The sequence below is a fragment of the Lepidothrix coronata genome, unplaced genomic scaffold (genome assembly GCF_001604755.1).
Source record: "Lepidothrix coronata isolate B3197 unplaced genomic scaffold, Lepidothrix_coronata-1.0 Scaffold1, whole genome shotgun sequence".
Classification (NCBI taxonomy): domain Eukaryota; kingdom Metazoa; phylum Chordata; class Aves; order Passeriformes; family Pipridae; genus Lepidothrix; species Lepidothrix coronata.
The window spans coordinates 3,977,086-3,996,484 of NW_016690181.1; the positions used below are offsets into that span (position 1 = coordinate 3,977,086).

General features: G+C 38.9%; 2 protein-coding genes across 7 annotated transcripts in view; one reads left to right on the plus strand and one right to left on the minus strand.

The window, feature by feature from the left end:
- LRP4 (LDL receptor related protein 4) overlaps positions 1–12,819 on the minus strand; it is a 95,870-nt gene extending 83,051 nt beyond the window's left edge. For 2 of the 6 annotated variants that reach the window (XM_017806726.1, XM_017806690.1), the window contains exons 1-3: positions 12,432–12,562; positions 8,929–9,035; positions 4,552–4,641 (exon numbers count right to left, since the gene is read on the minus strand). In XM_017806726.1, coding sequence (XP_017662215.1) covers positions 4,552–4,561 — 10 coding nt within the window. In that variant the 5' untranslated portion in view covers positions 4,562–4,641; positions 8,929–9,035; positions 12,432–12,562. The other 4 variants (XM_017806709.1, XM_017806698.1, XM_017806717.1 and 1 more) reach the window with 4 other exon arrangements.
- Positions 12,610–19,399, plus strand: part of CUNH11orf49 (chromosome unknown C11orf49 homolog) — an 84,831-nt gene continuing 78,041 nt past the window's right edge. Inside the window, exon 1 of the mRNA XM_017806942.1 lies at positions 12,610–12,747. The gene's annotated coding sequence lies outside the window, so the exon portion shown is untranslated. The remainder of the gene's footprint in view (positions 12,748–19,399) is intronic.

Here is a 19,399-nt window from a genome sequence, read left to right on the forward strand (position 1 = left end):
GGAATGGTCTTATTTAAACCCTTCACAAAGATGAATCCAAGGAAGCTGCAATTAATCCCATCCTTTAAACAATCACAAGAGTAAGTAAACAGCACAGCATGTGATTGAGAGAATTCTGCCACTCCTATTAATTAAGTGTAAAATGGTGAAGACAAGGGGTATTATTAAAAATGTCAATGTAAAATTAAAACAGGCACTGAGTCTTGACAAATTGTGCTCAATGTAAAGAAAAAATAATCCAACACAGCTTCACTGAGGAGGAGAACTCCCAAGAGCAGGAACACGTTAAGAAACAGTAAGCAGCAAACCATGTATAAATCTACACTACATAGCCACCACAATTTTAAAAATGCAGATTTTTTTGCTTTATTTGCAGAATGACTGCATCACGATAGGAATAGATCCATTTTACATAGCAAGAGTGCAATAGCATGTAGACGAAGGCATTGAATTCTATGTATTTGATAGGCAAAATGTGCAAAGTTGCAGAAGAGTAATAACAAATACAAGGTAGTCAAGAGGGACTGACTGAGATGGAGAGATTAAAAAACCTCTCTCTTCTAACACTGACTTGGAAGCAGTGACAGACTGAGGCTAGGAAAGTATATGCAATTATTGTAAAGGAATACAAGAGTTTAAGATGATTGAACAGAACCATGGATTAAAGTTAAGAGAGAGAAAACAATAACCTCACACTGACTGGGGGCTGGCTGACTGTCTAGCATGCAAAACCCTTACTGTATCTCCCTAAAATACAGGGCATTTAAGTTTATATTCTCTACAAAGGCTAGATCATCAGGGAGTATAAATCAGAGGAACCCTTCTGACTTCAGGCTCACAGAAGCTTGTAAGAAGTTTAGATGCTGAAGTACTAAACATGATAAAGCACAGACACAGGGCCCAGAACTTCCTAATAATTATATACTTAGGTCATGGAACAGTCTTCTAACTGTTGAGATTAGTATTTCCCTGTGTTTAAAACAAAAGCCTCTTGAAAAATATTGTCCTAAATGCAAATAAATTCACTTGTTAGCTCTTCAGGTCTTCTCTCCTCAGGGAACAAATGTTTTTACCCACTTGTGTTTCTTAAAGTGTGTTTACCAGTCCTCTGCATCTTACGCTGTATTTTGGCAAATCACTTTCCTCTCTAAGCTCAACTTCCCTAAATTATATTTCTCTCTTATTAATAATTTTGAAATCCCCTGGTGAATGTTAGAGAAGCATATAGTATTGTCTTTCACGATAATCTCCTAAATAGGTTTCAGCTGAACAGATGAAAATTTATATTATAAACCTCTCAATTACCTATCTGTTGATACAATACTATGATTGAATATAGCCCTGATTCTTTGAGGAATAATTGTAGATTTATGCAGTGTAAAATGGATATTTATGGTAAAAGTAGAAGGGTTGTTAAATAATGCTGCTAAAATTCAACCATATGTTTAGGTCTTGCCACTCTCTGACCAAGCATCTTCCAGAAAGACTACCAGAATGCACTTCAACCCATGCACGAGGTAGGTACTTGCTTTTACCCACATCTATGAGGGAGGAACATTATGAAGTAACCTGTAATAATTTATAGATCACTAGTAAGTGACATATAACATAAGTATTGTAAAACAGATGAGAAAGAAGTAATTAAAATATAATTAACAATTAATTTACATGACAACATGCCTAAGCAAAAAAAACCCCACCAATCATTATAAATGGAACAGGAAAAAGATTATTATACTAATAAACATTTTGAGACATAATTCTCCCCCCTCCAAAAAGAGACATTAGAGAAATAAACCAACCCAATCGCAGAAAATAGCTGCCATGAAATAATACTAAAAGTTTGCATCATTTCCAGAGTGATTTTAAATAGCAATCTTATGTCAGGAAAAAGACAACCAAGGACATGGTGTCATTGAAAAAAGAAGAAAGAAAGGAACCACAACGAGGTAGGATTATTAGGGAAAATATATATCATCTATTCTAAAACCACAAAGATCTTAATAAGAGGTTTAAAGAAAAAAAGAAAAGAGAAGAATGGTTGTAGTCTTACATATCAAAGTATTTTTAAAGCATTTGAATGAGCTGTTCCTTGTGAAGATGCTTCTCCACACCTCAAGTTACCTAGAAGAGAATAATCGCATAGCTGAATTGTTGTGTTCAGAAAGGTTTGGATAACTGTGTTTTAAATATTTGAGATAGAATGAATTCATTTAATAGAATGAAAAACACACATGAAAAACAGGCAAAATGCATTTGTGCTAAATGAAGTTCCCTTTTTTAAGTAATGTAAAGCTCACTGAGTAAACAGAAGGCAACAGACATGATACATCTTGTACAGCTTCTGGCACCGTCTCATAAGACACTTTCATAGAATGACATTTTAAATACAACTAGGGGAAGGTGTGCAAGCATCTGATAGAAGAAAACCGTGGTGGTCATTAGTCATGACTCATCAAAACGCAGAGGTACATCAGAAAGACACATTTTGGGATATATCCTGTGCTCTGTTTTATATACTGTGTTCACTACCAACATAGATGATATATTATTATGATTATAAAATCTGTGCTATAACAACTGATAACCTCAAAACAATGGCAAAAGGATGCAAACACTAGAAAGGATGAGATCAAAAACCCCAAATCCTACTGACGAATTGGACAGGTTGTCCAAAAACAAACAAGGGAAAAAACAGTACTGAAAAATATTTTATCTTTGGGAAAAGAATGAAACATGAATAAACTGTGTTGAATTCCGGACTAGACAGAAATACAGCAAAACCAGATCTTAGGGTTGTACAGATAACCAACAATATAAACCAATAGTGCAGTATCACTGCCAGAAATGTGTTTAATTCTGGAGCACATTAACAGGTGTGTCAATTTGTTTGGTTTCTTAAATTCTCGTGGTACTGAAGCCCCAAGTGGCTCAATGTATCTGGTTCTGGATTAACACCTTAGAAACATAAACACAGGTGAAGAGAAGCAAGAAAATAATAAGAAGAAGTTTATGAATCAAACCCTTGGAGAAAAAGCTGAAAGAATTAGGTATGCCTAGTCAAGAAAACAAAAGCTTCAAGCAAGATGCATCTTTCTGACACATACAAGCTCATTACAGAGATGTCAATCAGCTATCCTCTATGGCTCCCGTAGAAAGACGTGAAAGAGTCAACTTGATTTGCAGCAAGAAATGCTTAAAAGATTTTCATCAGCATTCCAGCTAAGGATTTTTCAACACTGGAGCAGACTGTCTAGGACGACTGTGAAATCTCTTCCACTGGATTTTTTTAAAAACAAAGTTTGATAAGCATGCTGGCACTAGCCTTGATATATTTAGTCTTGATGCAGTGCAGGCTAGACTAGGTGATCTTTTGGGACTCCTCCCAAACTTAAGTTCCACAATGGATATAATTCAGAAAATTCTAACTAGAAACATAATTTCAAACTCTGCACTCTGATTGATCAAATTCTGTGTTACTAGTAAGCTCCACTAAATAAACAGAAAAGCCAGGAAAATAGTAAATTGTTCCCAACAGTTCTCTAAGTTTAAAATAAAATCACAGGTTCCATGCTCACCGACTATGAGATTTTCCAGTGGCCCTTTTAATTTCTATAATTATTCCACTGGTACATTACCCACATCAGTTCTCTCTGCCATATCACCAGTGAACTAAAGAGGTGGTAGCTTGGAATACCAAATAGTTAAATTCAGGATTTTACCCATACATAGGAAGATGCAGTGAGACAGTTGGGCCTCCAACTTCACTGTTGGATCTGTAAAGAAACAGTTTAATTTTCCAAAGAGTTGAGGGTCCTACAGTTTTGCATCTGATGACCTAGTTTGTAAATTATAGTCTCTGTGTGACATACGTTAAATGAAATATTAGCATCGACTTATATTTCATGTTATCACTTTTTCCCTTGTTGCCTTCCCTGAAGTTTTCTAAGTAGCAGCACTACTACTGTATACCCACATATGCCCAGAGATGTCATAAACATTCAAATACTGTCACCATTGTCCCTTTCAGCGTTTCTCAAGTTACTGCTTATTTATTTTTAAGAAAACAGTAATTCATTTGCCATCTTCTGCAGTGTTACCGCAATTGTTTTCATTTACAACAAAATAAAACTCATGTTAGCAAGTCAGAATTTATGTGTTACTTGATTTTCTTCACATTTCATTTAACTGTTGCTTTTTAAGCATTCCAATTGCACATTTGTTTTGGGAAACTTTATGATCATCTCATGGACCACCATTAATTCTACTTTGCAGTGCAGAACAGTAAAACTAGAGATTGCATTAAATGACTACATTCAGAAGCTGAGATACAAAGAATCGTGCAAAAGATCCTTTGTAATGTAATGACCAAAGTAGAGATTCATCGAACCCCATCCCTTTTTTGTGTGTGTCTGGAAGGTGGGACTGAAACCAACCTGCCAGGCCATCCAACTTTCTGATCTAGGGGAAAAAAGAAAAAAAAAAGAAACAAAACCCTAAGTAAATTAACTCTCAAAATAGGGGAAAAAAACCCCAAACAACAAACCAAACCTTTCTTCATGTTTTCTTTGAGACGGTAGCTCTTCCTGTGTCTCTTGAAATCTGGTTCTGCTCCTTCTTTTGCCGGTTCCTTAACATCCTCTGTGTAAAAATAATGCAAATACACCATCATTTATTACTGATGAGACTCCTCCCTGCAGTGAAATGGCAATTATCCAGGCCTTGCACAATGTCTGCATTGCAAAAGTAGCCGGTGGGCTAGCCTTAGGAACAGCACAGCTTATCTGGCACAGAAAAAAAGAAGAGAAAAGAGGAAGAGCTTAAAAGGAAAACGTTCTCTTAAAAGCCAGCAGTAGAAGAATTCAGTTTGAAGACAGAAGCTTAACGACCTTTATTCTCCAAACACATTCAAATGGATAAGTAGCAAGTTGCGTCTCCTAAATTAATTTTTGACCCCACGGAGAAGTTCTTTTCTAAAGAACTGGAGACCTGTGTCTTTCTTTGACTCCCAGTTATTAATGTAAAATTTGCTATCAATAGTCTCTGTACTCAGATAAGAAGTTTGTGGTAAAAATCAATCACGCAATCAGAAAGAAAGGTGACCTTATGTCTTGGTATGTGGAATATCTCTGATGGGCTGAGTTTTCCTTTCTTAAAAGCCTAGAATACATGAATTGGGCCTGTAAAAGAAGCAAGTAGTCATAGGAATAGATGCGAAAGACATAACTGTATCTTTCCCTCAGCTCACAAACCTTTCTTATTTGCAGAAGCTCTACATGTAAAAATGTAAACAGACAGATAGTTTTCTTTCTTGAAGATGATTCACTTCCAATGCTTCACTGGCATGATGGTTTTGGCAAGTACCACAGCATACACAAGATATAACCCTTGAGTCTTTCTGATAAGACGTCAACTATGTGCTTTCCTATCAGGTGCCTGAATCAGAGATCCCTCTTAACACCTCTCCCTCTGTCATATTAGCTCTTGATAAATGTGAATGAGGGAACAAATTAATTGCTCCTTACCAGCACTAGGTGAGACCTGAATAAAGGAACAGGTGGGAGCAAGATCCAGAGTTGCACACCCCCTCCACATGAGTCACCCATGCACACGCACACACATCCAATCTCCCTCCTAGTCACATATACTTGTGTCCATACCGTTGCAATTTTGGGATTTTAGGATACTTAACACATTAACATAACATTAGCATTCTAAGAGTTTAAAGGTTTGTGTGTTGCATTTTCATTTATGCTTCATGCTAGATCAGCAGAGTTGCTGGAAACTCTGTCAGAGACTTCAGTGAGCAAAACCCAACACTTTTAATGCTCAGGGAAAACCTTGTCACAGAGGCCACAGGTTTCTGTTGTTTCTGTTTCATGTAACTTAAAGCACACTAAGTACGCTTAGGAAATTTCAGAAATGGGCTCTAGTCACAGAATTTGAGAGAAACTGTGACCCACATGTAAACTTGATGTATTCAAGGAACAACTCTTTCTTCACTAACACGGTCTAAAATTTAACAAATAAAGTTAGAACCTTAAGGACATATTTTTACTATCTAACAAGCTATTATCAGATTCAAACGCAGAATGGTTGATCTATTTTGCTGTGCTATAGAAACTAGAATGATAAAGTTAACAAATCCAAAGAAAAATTTAAAAATGTTCCTCAGACAAAACTTAATTAGGTCCTAATTTTCTACTATACTCTGAAAGATGTTCCGTGTTCCCTCTAGTTTAGAATTAATTGCCATAATCTTCATTTAGTATTTCAGTCTCATACGGTTTATCTTCTTTTTCAGTAAGTTATTTGCATACTACCCTTTCCATCTCTCATCCTCTACTCCTCAACTTCTCTTCCTAAGTACTCCAAACATTATATCATCTTTGGTCTCTATCTTCACTTCTAGTGAATCCACAAAGATCTTACTCTTGAGAACACCTAGAGTATTGTGTAGCAGAAAGAAAAAAAACATTCATCACTGTGTCCTCTTCTATTATGGAGCGAATGACCAGGATACTGATGTGTTCTTTCACTGAAAAAAATTCTGACTGCAGCTCCTGCAAAGCAGCAGGGTTCCACAGTGCTGTCTTACAAAAGTCCTTTTGTGTATCTAACAAACAGAACTAATAATTGTTTTGAAGAATTCCACAGTTTTAATGAATCTGTGATATCCTTTCTTCTGTTTTTTTCCCCCTTGACTCCATCATTTGCATTTCCACGTATATGTTATAAGACAAAATACTTTCAGAGCATTTTGCATGTGCTAAATCTCTGCTCTGCATACAGAAAATTATGTACCAAAATTTCTCATAAGAGATGGGCAGTATAGCCATCAGAGTTACTACTTGATTTCATCCCCAGACACAACAGGCACTCCCACTTAGATTTGCCTGCTCTCTTGTGCACACACAAAGCCTTTACTTACTATAATTTTCTCACACAAACACCTTGTCTAATGGATAACAGACTCTGGCAGCTTAAGTTTGCAAGGAACATTTGATAACTAGAAATAAAGAACGAAAATTGCAGACCTTTTTGGGTTACCCCCCAGGATGAGCTAAGCCTTGGCTTTAAAAATGCCTCCCATACCAGAATTTCATAGTGATATTTATTTTTACCAGCCGTTTTATACTTTTTTTTTTTGTTTGGCATGAGAGATCCTGCAAACTCTGCCAGAAATGGCTGTTTTTCTTCTCTGCATCATTAGTGGGGCGGCATTCCAACAGAGAAGGGTCACTCACTTGGTACTTAAGTACTTTTAAAGATGTTGTCCTTTCCTTCCTGGTGAGATAATGGGAACAAAAACTGAAGTAGAGTCTTTCAAGAGTTTGCTGTTACAAAAAAGCTAACTTTGATTGCTAACACTAAGCTCAAAATCAACTAGAATTTGGACAGTGCATTTCATACATGCCAGGAGTCTATTATACAACTTACAGCTACCCCTGATTTTAAAATGAAGATGTGGCCTCCGTGAGCCATAGAGCCTGTCATAATACTATTTCCTCTTCTCTTAAGCAGATCACCCAGAATTCAAAAGTACTCCTATGACTGAGGAGTAGAAGGATATTTTAAGGCCTTTTTTTCCCAACAACTTGTATTTAAAATACAAGGATCTCGGAGCTTGGTTAGACCTAAGTCATTAGGTGAACATAAAATTCATCAATATAGACAGATCTCAAAATTAGATCAGATTGCTATTTACATCCTTTCTGTCCATGATTTCAAGAGGGAAAATAAAATCTCAGCAATCCAGATTAAAACACAGCTAACCAAGTAAATCAATGATGGCATAATGTTCACAGCACAGTTTCCTGTATGCTTATGACATCTTACCAGTTAAGTATATTCTTGACTTAAGACTTCCAGGTACAACTACAGGTGTCATGTTTAAGCTCTGTAATGGTACAAATGCTGGCTACTTAAGAGAGCTGCTGCTATCATCATGTCCTATTACTAGCTGGAAAACACAGAGTTGTTTCCAGAATTCATCCTGTGGCAGATGTTAGGACTGACGAACTTTGTGCATCTTATTTCTCTAATGCCTGTTAAACAACAATATAAGTCCTATCTGTTTGTCTAAGTTTTACCTGAAGAGGTAAACTAGTACTAATACTGCATTATTAGAGGAAAATTATTCATTTATTTGTTGGGCAAAACCACTGTGCTGTATGTGAACCAGATAAACAGTTCATTCATCTTGAGAAAGCTCAGATAAGACTAAGCACTAAAAGTACTGGATCTTTCTCTGTAAATGTCTCCTGAGGAATCAACAATATAAAAATATGGATTTCATCACATAATTTCTTTGTGATTTTGGCTGACCTTTTCATTTAAGATAATCTTATTTTTAGTGCATGTGTTTAGCGAGTTTGGTCATAATCTATATAAATGATTAGTAAGTCAAAAATTTAATGAGACTTTTTATGGGTTTGCAACTGACTCATAATTGAATCTTCAGTACCATTGATTTTTAAAAGGTCTTACATAATAGAATCCTAATTTCACTCACAAGATTTCCAATAATTTACATAAATAATAGCATATGAAGATCTTATTCTCCATTTCTTCAGATCTTTCCTCAAAACTTATCTCTGCCATGGTGCCCAAAATAATAGATTATCAATAAAGATTGACAGTTGTTTAAATCAATGTTTTTCTCCTCTCGGTATGATGTGGTTTTCGTGTGTCTTTTTGTTATCACATGTGCAATTTTATTAAATATTATATATGAGGTAAAGCTTATCTGAAAAATATGTGGGAAGCCTCAAAGAATACAAAGCACAACCAAACTCAAAAAAGCTGAGTTCTGCACAAGACAGGCTCTTAGCTAACTGTTCTAAAATAAGACCAGGCTTTGGACACTCAAAGGATGAACAAGAAAGGCTAGAGACAATTTCATAATGAAATGAAAATTCATCTTACATTGATTTCATAGAAGTTAGATGGAACAGTACTGAAGACTGCCCACAGCCTAGTTCTTCATACGTTGTAGTCATAATGCTTAAAGCAACAGCATTTCCAACTGTCACCTGAAAAAAAAAAAAAGGAAGTTTGTTTCCTCTAATATGTCTAACCTTTATTGTAATTACTTTAGCAATATTGTTAAAATTCTAAGTAAATGAAACATTTCATTCCAGGAAAATTAATAGAAGCCAGACAAAATGACTCAATCTGTTTAAAACTAGGCATTTCCTTTGGAATTTTTTGCTTGATATCTAGTCCTGTTTATTATTCTATATAATACTCTCTCTGAAAGAGGAGCTGTTTCTCAGCAGAACTTTGTCCAATAAAAAGAAAATATTTCAATTCAGCATTGATAGTATCACTTAAGAAGATGAACATAAAAACAGTGAAGAGTAAGCTAAGCAATTAACATAGTGGGGGCAAAGTATGCGGGACTGGAGGAAAACAGAAATCCAATGTAAGCTAAGTTGCTGAGAAACACTTATAAAACTGACACAGAAGGGAGTTCTTCAGTCCATGCACCTTAACATAGTCAAGACATTTTCTTTCATTATATAATTTAAACTACACCACTGACTATTTTCAAACTTGTGGTCACATGGATTCTTACATAACTAAGTTAGCCCAATGTACTTAAAGTATGATTTCTAAAAGGCTACTTAAAAGGCTACAAAGTGAATTAAGCCAAATCAAAGCAAGGTCACATTAACTGTGAAGGAGGGCGTGCACAAAATGTATCAATGTGGTCCAACTGATCCTCACTGAATGACTGACTCGGCCACTCTTGTCCCTGGTAGACAAAATCCAGCAACTTAAGACATGTAAGGGTAGATGACAAAAGTGTGCTCCATAGGCTTCCCCTAAAGTGAGACCTATACCACTGATAATCTACTAGGGAGTTGTGACAGAGAAAAATACGTTTTTGCACTGTCATTCCTCCAGCTGGGTCCAAAAGAACATTAAGCCCTTGTTAGATGTGCTCTTCTGGGGGCAGATATTAAACTTGCAGGTGGTTTCCAGTGACCCAGAAAAGCCTTCTCAATTTATTAAAATGCACTGGTCTAGGGTTCTAAAGTCAAGATGGGAAAACAAACTTAATACCTATGGCCAGGCTGGCAGCATTTCTCCCTTTTCAGGTCATGAGTGTGAGAGAGCAGGTGAGTGCTGCAGCTGATCTGTTATATCACCTAATCCTGGCTCTGGCAAGCCCAGAGAGAAATAATAGTAAACAGGGAAGTCTATAAATGGCTCCAGAAATGACATCTTGTTTTTATATAGTTTTCTTTGAGTCGTTAACAGTCAGGCGCCACTACTACTGAAACATATCGTTATTAAAACCACAAATGGGATCAGTGTCCAAAAGGTTTCCCTTAGCTGTCTGAAGGAAATAGCAAAGTCTAACCCTTAGAGACCAAAGAGTAACAAGTGAAAAAAAACCCAGAAACTGGAGGGATATTAGAGTGTAGTATTTAAAACTGGACTTTAAAGGCCTCTTGTAAATCAGTGCTCCAGATACTGATCAAGGATAAATTGTGGTTTACAGAAATGGTTTAAACAACAAAAAAGAAACACAATCTATGGAAGGCTCCTACCAGCTGAGCTGACCAGCATTATGGAAAAGGTTTTTAGATTTGGTTTTTGAACACCACAAAAACTGCCTGGACAATGATAAATGACTGCTTGTGAAAAGAGAGATCTTGATGCTAGTGTAGGAATTGTGCTCTTGAATCTAGTGATCACAAGAAGTCTATCAAATTCCATTTCTCATCTCCAACAGTGGCCTAGAACCAGATACCTCACTGGAAAGCTCTAGAAACCCTAAACTGAGCAGTTATAGGATAGATATCATGTTAGGAAAAATATTTTCAAAAACCCCACTAATCAGATAATTGGCTTCATCATGAAGTAGGATACTTTGTGTACCTATAGATGTGTTCTTTTTTTCCCTATCCTTTTATGCGCAATAACATAATACTTTGTTTTCTCATTCTGCTTGAATATATCTACTTCCTTTCTAAATTCTGCTGAATTCCTGGCCTCAAAAATATCTTGTGTCAATATATTCTATGATCTAATTGTATCTATTATTTAAAAAAACCTATCTTTAAATTTATAGCCTATCACAAACTGCAAAACTGAACACATTGGAATTCTGAATGAGTTTCATTGTAGCAAAAATAATTTTAGATAGCATCATTTCATATGTTATGCTTAGCCTCTTTAAGACAGTCTTACATTTTTCCAGTTATTCTTCATGCTGAAGTGTCTCATTGTCTACTCCCTAAATTATTCTCTCTGCCCATCCCTGAAATATGTGTATCTAAGCCATATGCTTTTAAAGACAGAACAAAGAGAAGTGGTCCAGATAATTTTGTGGGGGATATTAATAGTTAAGTTATAACATCCTGTTTGCCCTTTTTAACTGTGGTTTCTTTGAGTATAGATTAAAGTTGAGCAGCCAATAGTCACCTTCAGCTCTTTCCTCCAGTGGAATAAAGGCAGGTTATACACTTGTACAGGTGGTTAATTTAATTTCTGTTCCTTTGCATTTGTCATTAAAAACATAGACAGCACTTCCAGTACCCCCCCTTTTTTTTTTTTTTTTAATTCCCAGGATTACATCTTGGGGTGGTATTTTTCTAATGGTGATGGAAGAAACTGCAAAGTAATTTGGGAATTTTAGCCCCATCCACTTCTGAGAAAGAGGAGTCCAGCAGGCTTGCTTCCAGCCATGTGAAGAGCTCTGCCTCTCCTACATTCCTGGGACAAAGGCCATTCCCAGACAAGCTTTCAGACAAAAACAAAAAGAACCCTGTGGCTCAGGACTTTGCTGCTCATTTTTACTTGCTTGTACAGCAGGGACAATTCCTGTTGTTCCCCTTAAGTCCCTCTCCTGAGCACAAGGGTTGCAAAAATTCCAGCACAGGAGTGGTATGGACAGAAGGATACAACTGTAAAGGATCTCGGTCACCTTGTCGGTCCCTGCACTCTGAGACAAGGTTGCTACACAGTGAACTTCATTACTTCCTTAACCCAGAGAAGTGGTCACAGCACCAAGCCCAGCTGAGTTCAAGAAATGTTTGGACAACACTCTCAAGCACATGAGGTGTCCTGTGCAGGGCCAGGAGTTGGACTCGATGATCCTGATGAGTCCCTTCCAACTCAGCATATTCTGTGATTCTGTGATTTGAAGTTATTACAATTCACCTTCAAATTAAGGTCTTTCCCCCAGAGCTGTAGTGCTAATAGCCACTGGCAGTTGACACCTTCTGATTTCCAACCTAAATCTAACCAGAATGACTTTACACTCCTCTTGCCATTTCGGCTCTTCAGCTTGACTCACTCTTCTCCCTCTGAGGTGCCCCTCGGCCCTGGAGCAGCTGCCCCGGCATCGCCCACCGCCTCCTCCTCACAGCCTGGCCGCCGTGCTCCCCACAGCCCCTTCCCCAAGGCCATGTCACCATGCTCCTCCCAGAGACCCTTCCCACGAGGTCTCTCCAGGCTCCCACCCCTGCCCCAGCCCCCGTGGCCGCACAGACAGCCCGGGGGTGGCGGGAGGGGGCTGAGGCCGGGCGGGGGCGGATTTGGCCCGGAACGGTGGCGACGAGGGGCGTGTTCCCAGCCGGGGCGAGCGGCCGAGCAGCGCCGGGAGCGTCGGGCGCCTTGGAAACGGGCGGAAGCTGGGAAGGAGCGGCGGCGGGAGGAGCAGGAGCAGGAGCAGGAGGAGGATGATGCTGAGCCCCGAGCGGCTCTCGCTGCCCGGACCTGAGTACCTGGGTGAGGAGCGGGGCGGGGAAGCGCCGTGAGGGCTCCCTCCCCCGGGTCTGCTGCGGCCCGGCCCGGGGAGGGCGCGGCGGGGCTGGGGTGGCTGCGGCCCGGCCCGGCCCTCCCGGGGACTGTGGCGAGCGGGCCCAGGCTGGGCCGGGCTGGGGGGAGGGGATCGCAGTGGCTCCGTGTCCACCTTCTCGGCTGGAGAGGGGGCAGCAGTGGGGGGTTACAGGTCGATGTTGTAGGACGCTGCCTCTCCGGGTACCCCCGGAGGAGGGAGAGCTGCGGAGCTCTCTTGGGCATAGGGAGCATCCCTCCGGTGCCCTGACGTGTGGCTTCTGTGAAAGCAGCGCCGGCCGGAGGGAAGTGAGCTGCGGTCTCCTCCCCTGTCCCGTTCCAGGGTATCAGTGGTGGCAAGCAGTGTCCAGCTACCCTGTGACAGACTGGAGCCTCATTTCACCCACTGCCAAACTGTTCTGCTCCCGGATCTCTGTGAGCATCCGCATTTTGTGCTCGTTTCCCAACACAGGAAGGAGTGCTGTTCTTATGTTGGGAGATGGTTTGAATGTCGGCTTCTGTTCTGAAATAACGTAGTGTTGGTAGTATTTCCCACATAAAATGAAAATCTTTTAACCTGTGAAGCAGCCGCTCCATTGAAGACTACACCCATTTAAACAGTTAAATGGCTGTAACTGTTTCATGTTCCAGGAAGCTATGAGGCAAAGTGATTTGGTGTTATTGTGTCAAATAAAAATAATTAGGATGGAATAAAGTCAATATGACTTCATTTAATCACTAAAGAGGAGATGAATGAAAAGAAGTAAGCATTTGGAATGTGTTCAAGAGAGTATTTGTCAAGTGAAACTCTTCAGCTATTGCTTTCTAGGCCCAAGAGGCTATTTGGTAATAACTCTTTTAAAAGTGTGCATAATTAATTGTGCCTTTCTTGTACAAGGACCAGTCAGAAATGGAATGGATTGATTTGTGCTATTTGTTCCATCATAATTTTGCTGTCTCTGATAAGTCAAAATGGAATAAGAGAAGAGAAACACTGCTGGCTTATAGTAAATGGAAAACCTGTCTTGCAGGGACCAGACTAAAAGAGCTTGGCTTGTTTAGCCTAGCAATAAGAGGAGGGGTCCCACTGTGTTTCAAAGCATATCTTAGCACTAAAGAGAAATGAACTCTTTAAGCAAAGGAATGAGTGATCTAATTTGCCTTGGAGTAGAATCTCATTGTGCTGTTACTGGTCGGCTGCGGTTGGGGTACTCTGTGCATACCTACATAACTGCAGTGCTGTTGTGTATCAGGGAAACTCAAGGCAGAAATAGGTTGGTTTAGTGCTCAATTTGGGGTGATTCTCATGAGACTCACTTTGCTGAAGCTCTTATTACTGATTTCAGTTCTGGAACTAGTTCAGGTATTTGAGAACAGTATCACAGTTCCATGCAGATGCACTCTTTAGTTTTGTGCTACTCCATCACACTACATCAGCATTTCAACCTACACGTTAAAAGAGACATTCATAACTTTTCCGGAGTTGCTTTAGGTTGAAACTTGCAAAATTTCTTTTATTTTTTTCTAATGAGCCAAGTTGGTTTTAGGTTCATTTAATTGTTTTGAATGAAATAGGCACTTGAAACTTGTCAGTAAGGATTGAATCACTCAAAATGATCTAGGAAGCAGACTAAAAATTCTTAAAGTGTAAGAATAAATCAGTTTTCTGTTTCACATCTGAAGTTGAGAAATGAGACTTCTAAGAGATGTGAAAGATTGCTAGGTGGAAACAGCTTTACTAGTCACTTAAGTGAGCCTCCTTTTATCTTTGTTCCACATGCTGATTTGGAATTACCTTTTCATTTTGTACAACCTTCTAAATTATTCTAATATCGGGGTCAGAAAAAGACACGTGTGTTGAGGAATAACTTGTATAAGAGTCTGTTCGGTTCATCACTTGGTGTGACCTTCTAGTTTAGATTGCAATATCTGTTGTCTATTAGAGAGGAAAAAGTGTTTGCTACCTGATGGTATTGTATTAGCTGTAAGTATTACCAATAACAATGCTTCTGTCTTTGTGAGACTTTGTAACTTACCAAACTGCTCACAGATCCTAAGCAAAGCACTGTGTATTAGCTGCAGGAAAGTGGTTAAAAAACAACCAACCAAACCCCAAGCTCCCCCTCCCCCTCTAAATAAACACACCTCCCCATGTGTTTTTTGAAGTTGCCTTTATGTTTTCTACATGGACCTGGCATTCTGAAATCACCATTATTTGAATTTGTTCTACTGTGTGCCTCGAAGTCTCGTTAATATAGTTGTCTGAAGTGGGATTGTAAGCAACTGTGATAACTTTCACTTTCTATAATTTCATTCTGAAGTTCTGTTGCCCTAGGCTGCCACATAAGTTATTCTCTGTGTCTCCCAGATCAGACGGCACTTTTCTGACCAAGCATGGGCAAACTTCACCTAACCTCTTTTTCCCCTTTTCCCTTTTTCAGTATCAAAAACAGGCCAACACATAAATTGAGCAGACAAAATAACCTAACATGCTACTTGATGCATTACTTTTTTCCCCTTTTTTTCCCTCTATTTGAGATGATTCTTCCACATCCAGGTAGAGTGCTAAGAGGGAAATAAAAGCAGTTGTGAGTTAAAATAGAAGTGAAGAGGGAGAGAATTAAGCATTCAGTTAAGATGAAAAATAATTGCAAAGCTTTGGTACGCCAGAGCTCCTGGAAAATAAAAATCAGGGCAACATGTCTCATGCCACAATGATTATGAGACATTATGTAGAAGAAAAGAGATGACCAATACTCAGTGAGTAGGAAAGGAGATGAGGTCCACAGAGGTGGTAGGAAGGATACAGTGAAGATGATATTGTAACATTTAAACAGTATTTTCACTGAATAAACAACAGTTATTGTTTGGGCATAGTGATGAAAATGTGTTTCTCATTTGATGGATGAGACTGGAACTACAGCAGGCCAAATGAGGCATATTTGAGACCCTTTTTCATACTTTCCTCATTATGGTTTAATAGCTGATGATTGCTGAGTTATTCGTAGCAGGCAATGGAGCCCTTGGTATATTGTTCTGCTCATGCAGCTGTCTTCTGAAGCTTTAAATTGTATTCCTTCCTCACTCCCCTTTTGTGTTAGGGAGGAAAAGCAGTAGAGTATTGCAAATTTATGAACTTTTATTTTTCTCTGTATTCTCCTCCCCTCTACTTCCCGACTCCAGGATGTGCTTTCTTTTCTTCCTTTGCCAACATAAGGCATGTAAGAACGCAAATACTCTGCTAGGGAATTGCCTTATCAGTAAAGCATGGGACTATTAAGTGCCAGAAACATGTTTGTGTTTCCTCATCTCTCTCATAGAAGATCTCAGGCTTCAGTGGTTAGAAAGAACATTTGTGCATTTACAAAACTGAGTAGGTCCCAACAGAGAACTTCAGTTGTGTAGAAACTTTACAGGTGCCTGGGATGTACTCTTCTTGTGAACAGTCTTCAGAAATATTGAGCTGGAAAGTCCAAGTACAACAGCATAATCAGTGTATAGGCTACATTGTTATCCAGATATCTCAGCTGACACTGAGTCTCCTCCTAGCAACAGGAAATTTGATGAGCTTCTATGAAGCAGTCTGGCTGAAGGAACTCATGGTCTAAAAAAAGAGAAGATAATGCCTTTTTTTTTCTTGTTCTGTTGTACAGATAGAACTGTAATGTGGAAGATGAAATTATTTCCCCATTGAAATAGGGGAAATATTATAGAAATAGAAATATTAGTTAAATAGAAATAGAAATATTAGTTAAATTTGAATCCTCTTAGACTCCATCTAATGCTTTCTTCAAAAGATGGAGGTTTCATCCCCAAACCTGCTGTTGCACCACAGGACTTCCATCTTAACTCGAAAGGTACAGGTGAAATCTGATCCTGACCTATGTAGAGTTCCAGAACTGGAGAGTACACAGTCCTTCTGCATATGTCCTTCTAAGTATGAATAGGTAGGGAACCATTAGGCTACTTAATACCTTATAAGTAGCCTAATGGCTTATAAGATGGAATGACAGTTACTTCCACAATTATAATAATTACACTGCATAAATTTAGATTAAAAAAAAACCCACCCAAAAGAAAAGATAGTGCAAAGATTGCTTTGGTGAGGTGGTGATTTCTGGCAGCTGTGTGCCATTGTGCAGGAGGTGTCTGCTGGAAGGACTTGAGTGGTTAAGTCAGTCTGTGTGCAGCCCCAGGAGCACAAACCAAAAGAGTACAATATCATGGCTTGTGACTAATATGCTGATTGTTTGAAACAAATTTTCAGTTATGGTCAAGATTAAATTATAAATGGAAACATTTCTTAAATTTTGTGTTGAAAGTGGGTTTGAAACAGCGAACACACAAAATATGGTCTAGCTGTGCTGTGTGGCCACTTGGCGTGCGTTCCCAAGTAACAGTGCATGTCTCACATTGTAGTGTTATCTCTGGTATGACAACCAGAGATATGACAAGGTCTACTTGCACTTTGTTACGTGTTCTGTCCTTCAAAAAAGATTTTGTTTTTGAGGGTTAATAGGAAGTTACATTGCGAAGCTGTGCAAAGCTAGACAGAACTACAGCTGTACAGTGATACAGCTTTTAGGTTGATTATTTTGTTTATATACTTCTCTTGCTCAGGCCATTTCTTAGCAATATCTGAAGAGATTAAGACCTTAATGATATCTGAAAAGATTAAAAAGAGCATCCTGAAAGACCATGAATGCTGGAAAAACTTCCAGATTTCACATGATTTCATTCTTTAAGTATGCATCCTTACTATTTCTCTCTTGCATCATTATTGTTTTGGTAATATTTGCATGAAATTGATTTTTGTTACTATTGATGTGTCTTTCCAATGTGTATAATACAGTAGTGTCTTCAGATAAGCTCCAATTGAGTAAAATATGAAAGGGAATTTAGCTATTGCTTTATGCTCTCAGAGATCAAAAAATGCCAGAAATATTTCAGATACATTAAAGCTTGTTATGCTCTTGAGCTTCTGATAACTGAAATGAATCATAATATTAATTGCATCAAGTAGTCTGTATTTTCAGCACTTCAGTTGAGGAGGAGGCAAATAAGTAATAAAAGCTGGTCTTATTATCCAGGGATTCCCACTCCTGACTTTTCAGCATATACAGTTGTGCCAGGAATGAACCCAGTGTAAAAATAAAAGCCCTAAAAGCCCTCTTGTGTGCATACAGAACAGATTACTTTGATAGACAGCTCATGTTCCAGAAGTCATCTCTCCTGAAGAGTTAAGCAATAATGTAATAGATGATTTGATAATAATTTTATAAATAAGGACTTACCTCTGTAAGTAACCTGTATGGCTCTGTTCTGCTGCTTCTTTAAATAAGGGATGTGATACATCTTTTACCATCTGATACCAATTTATTCCAATCATACTTTTTCCTTCAGGTTATTTGGCACACTTTATAGATAGTGTATCACCAGACCTCTCGATTGGAGGCCAGAGTAGACCAGTTATATTGATCAATATGGCCAAGGCTGAGATGTTGTTTCAGGGAGTCCTTGTATCTTCTCTTCGGGGCTCCTCTCATGTGGCAGCCAGTGGCAAGTTCACCATAGAGCAGGATTTTAGGGAGGCGGTGGTCCTTCATCCTGGAGACATGTCCTGCCCAACACAGCTGTGTTCTCAGCAACATGGCCTCAATACTTGTGACTGCTGCCTGTTCTAGAACAGATGTATTGGTCACATAATCTGACCAGTGGGTGTTTAGGCTTGTTACGGAGGCAGCGTTGATGGAAGCATTCTAGGAGACGCAGGTGGTGGCGGTAGATGACCCATGATTTGGATCCGTATAAGAGAGTAGACAGCACTATGGCTCTGTAAACACTGATCTTGGTACTTTTCTTCAGGTGTTTATTTCGCCAGGCTCTTTTATGGAGTTTTCCAAAAGCACTATATGCCTTTGCTAACCTGTTGTCTGTCTCTCCGTCAATCTTACCATCCGAGGAGATGATGCTATCTGGGTAATTAAACTGCTGAACTGATTTAAGCTCTGATTCGCCAATGGTGATATGGGGATGATGGAAGACTTCCTGAGGTGCAGGTTGATAGAAAACTTCTCTCTTCTTTAAGCTGACTTCCAGCCCAAAAAGCTCAGCAGCCTCAGCAAAGCAGGATGTTAAATGCTGCAGAGCTACTTCTAGCCATGATTTGGCACACTTTATTTTTAATTTGCATTATCTGCTGTGATTTTTAATTTCATCTTCTGGTCATCACGTATTTTGCTATTCCTTTCAAGGAATATGACAGGCAGCATCACTTCTTGGTAAGTGTGCTGATATACTAACCTTCAGTTTTTCGTCTTTGTCTTTGGGAAACTCAGTCTTGTTGGAAGAAGAAGCTTATTATCAATGTAGCATTAGGGGATTGCATCTAAGTTGTCAAACTGGGAAACTAATATGCAAAACCAGTATGGTTAATGTGATGAAGTTGCCAATGTGTGCTGAAGTAAGTATCACATAACTGATGCAAACAGTACTGTGGCAATTCCAAGGTCTTAATCCTCTCCATTCCTGAGCACTGCTGATAATAAAACCATTACATATATGCAGTATCATGACTTAAAGGTGACATGTATTTCCTTCCTTC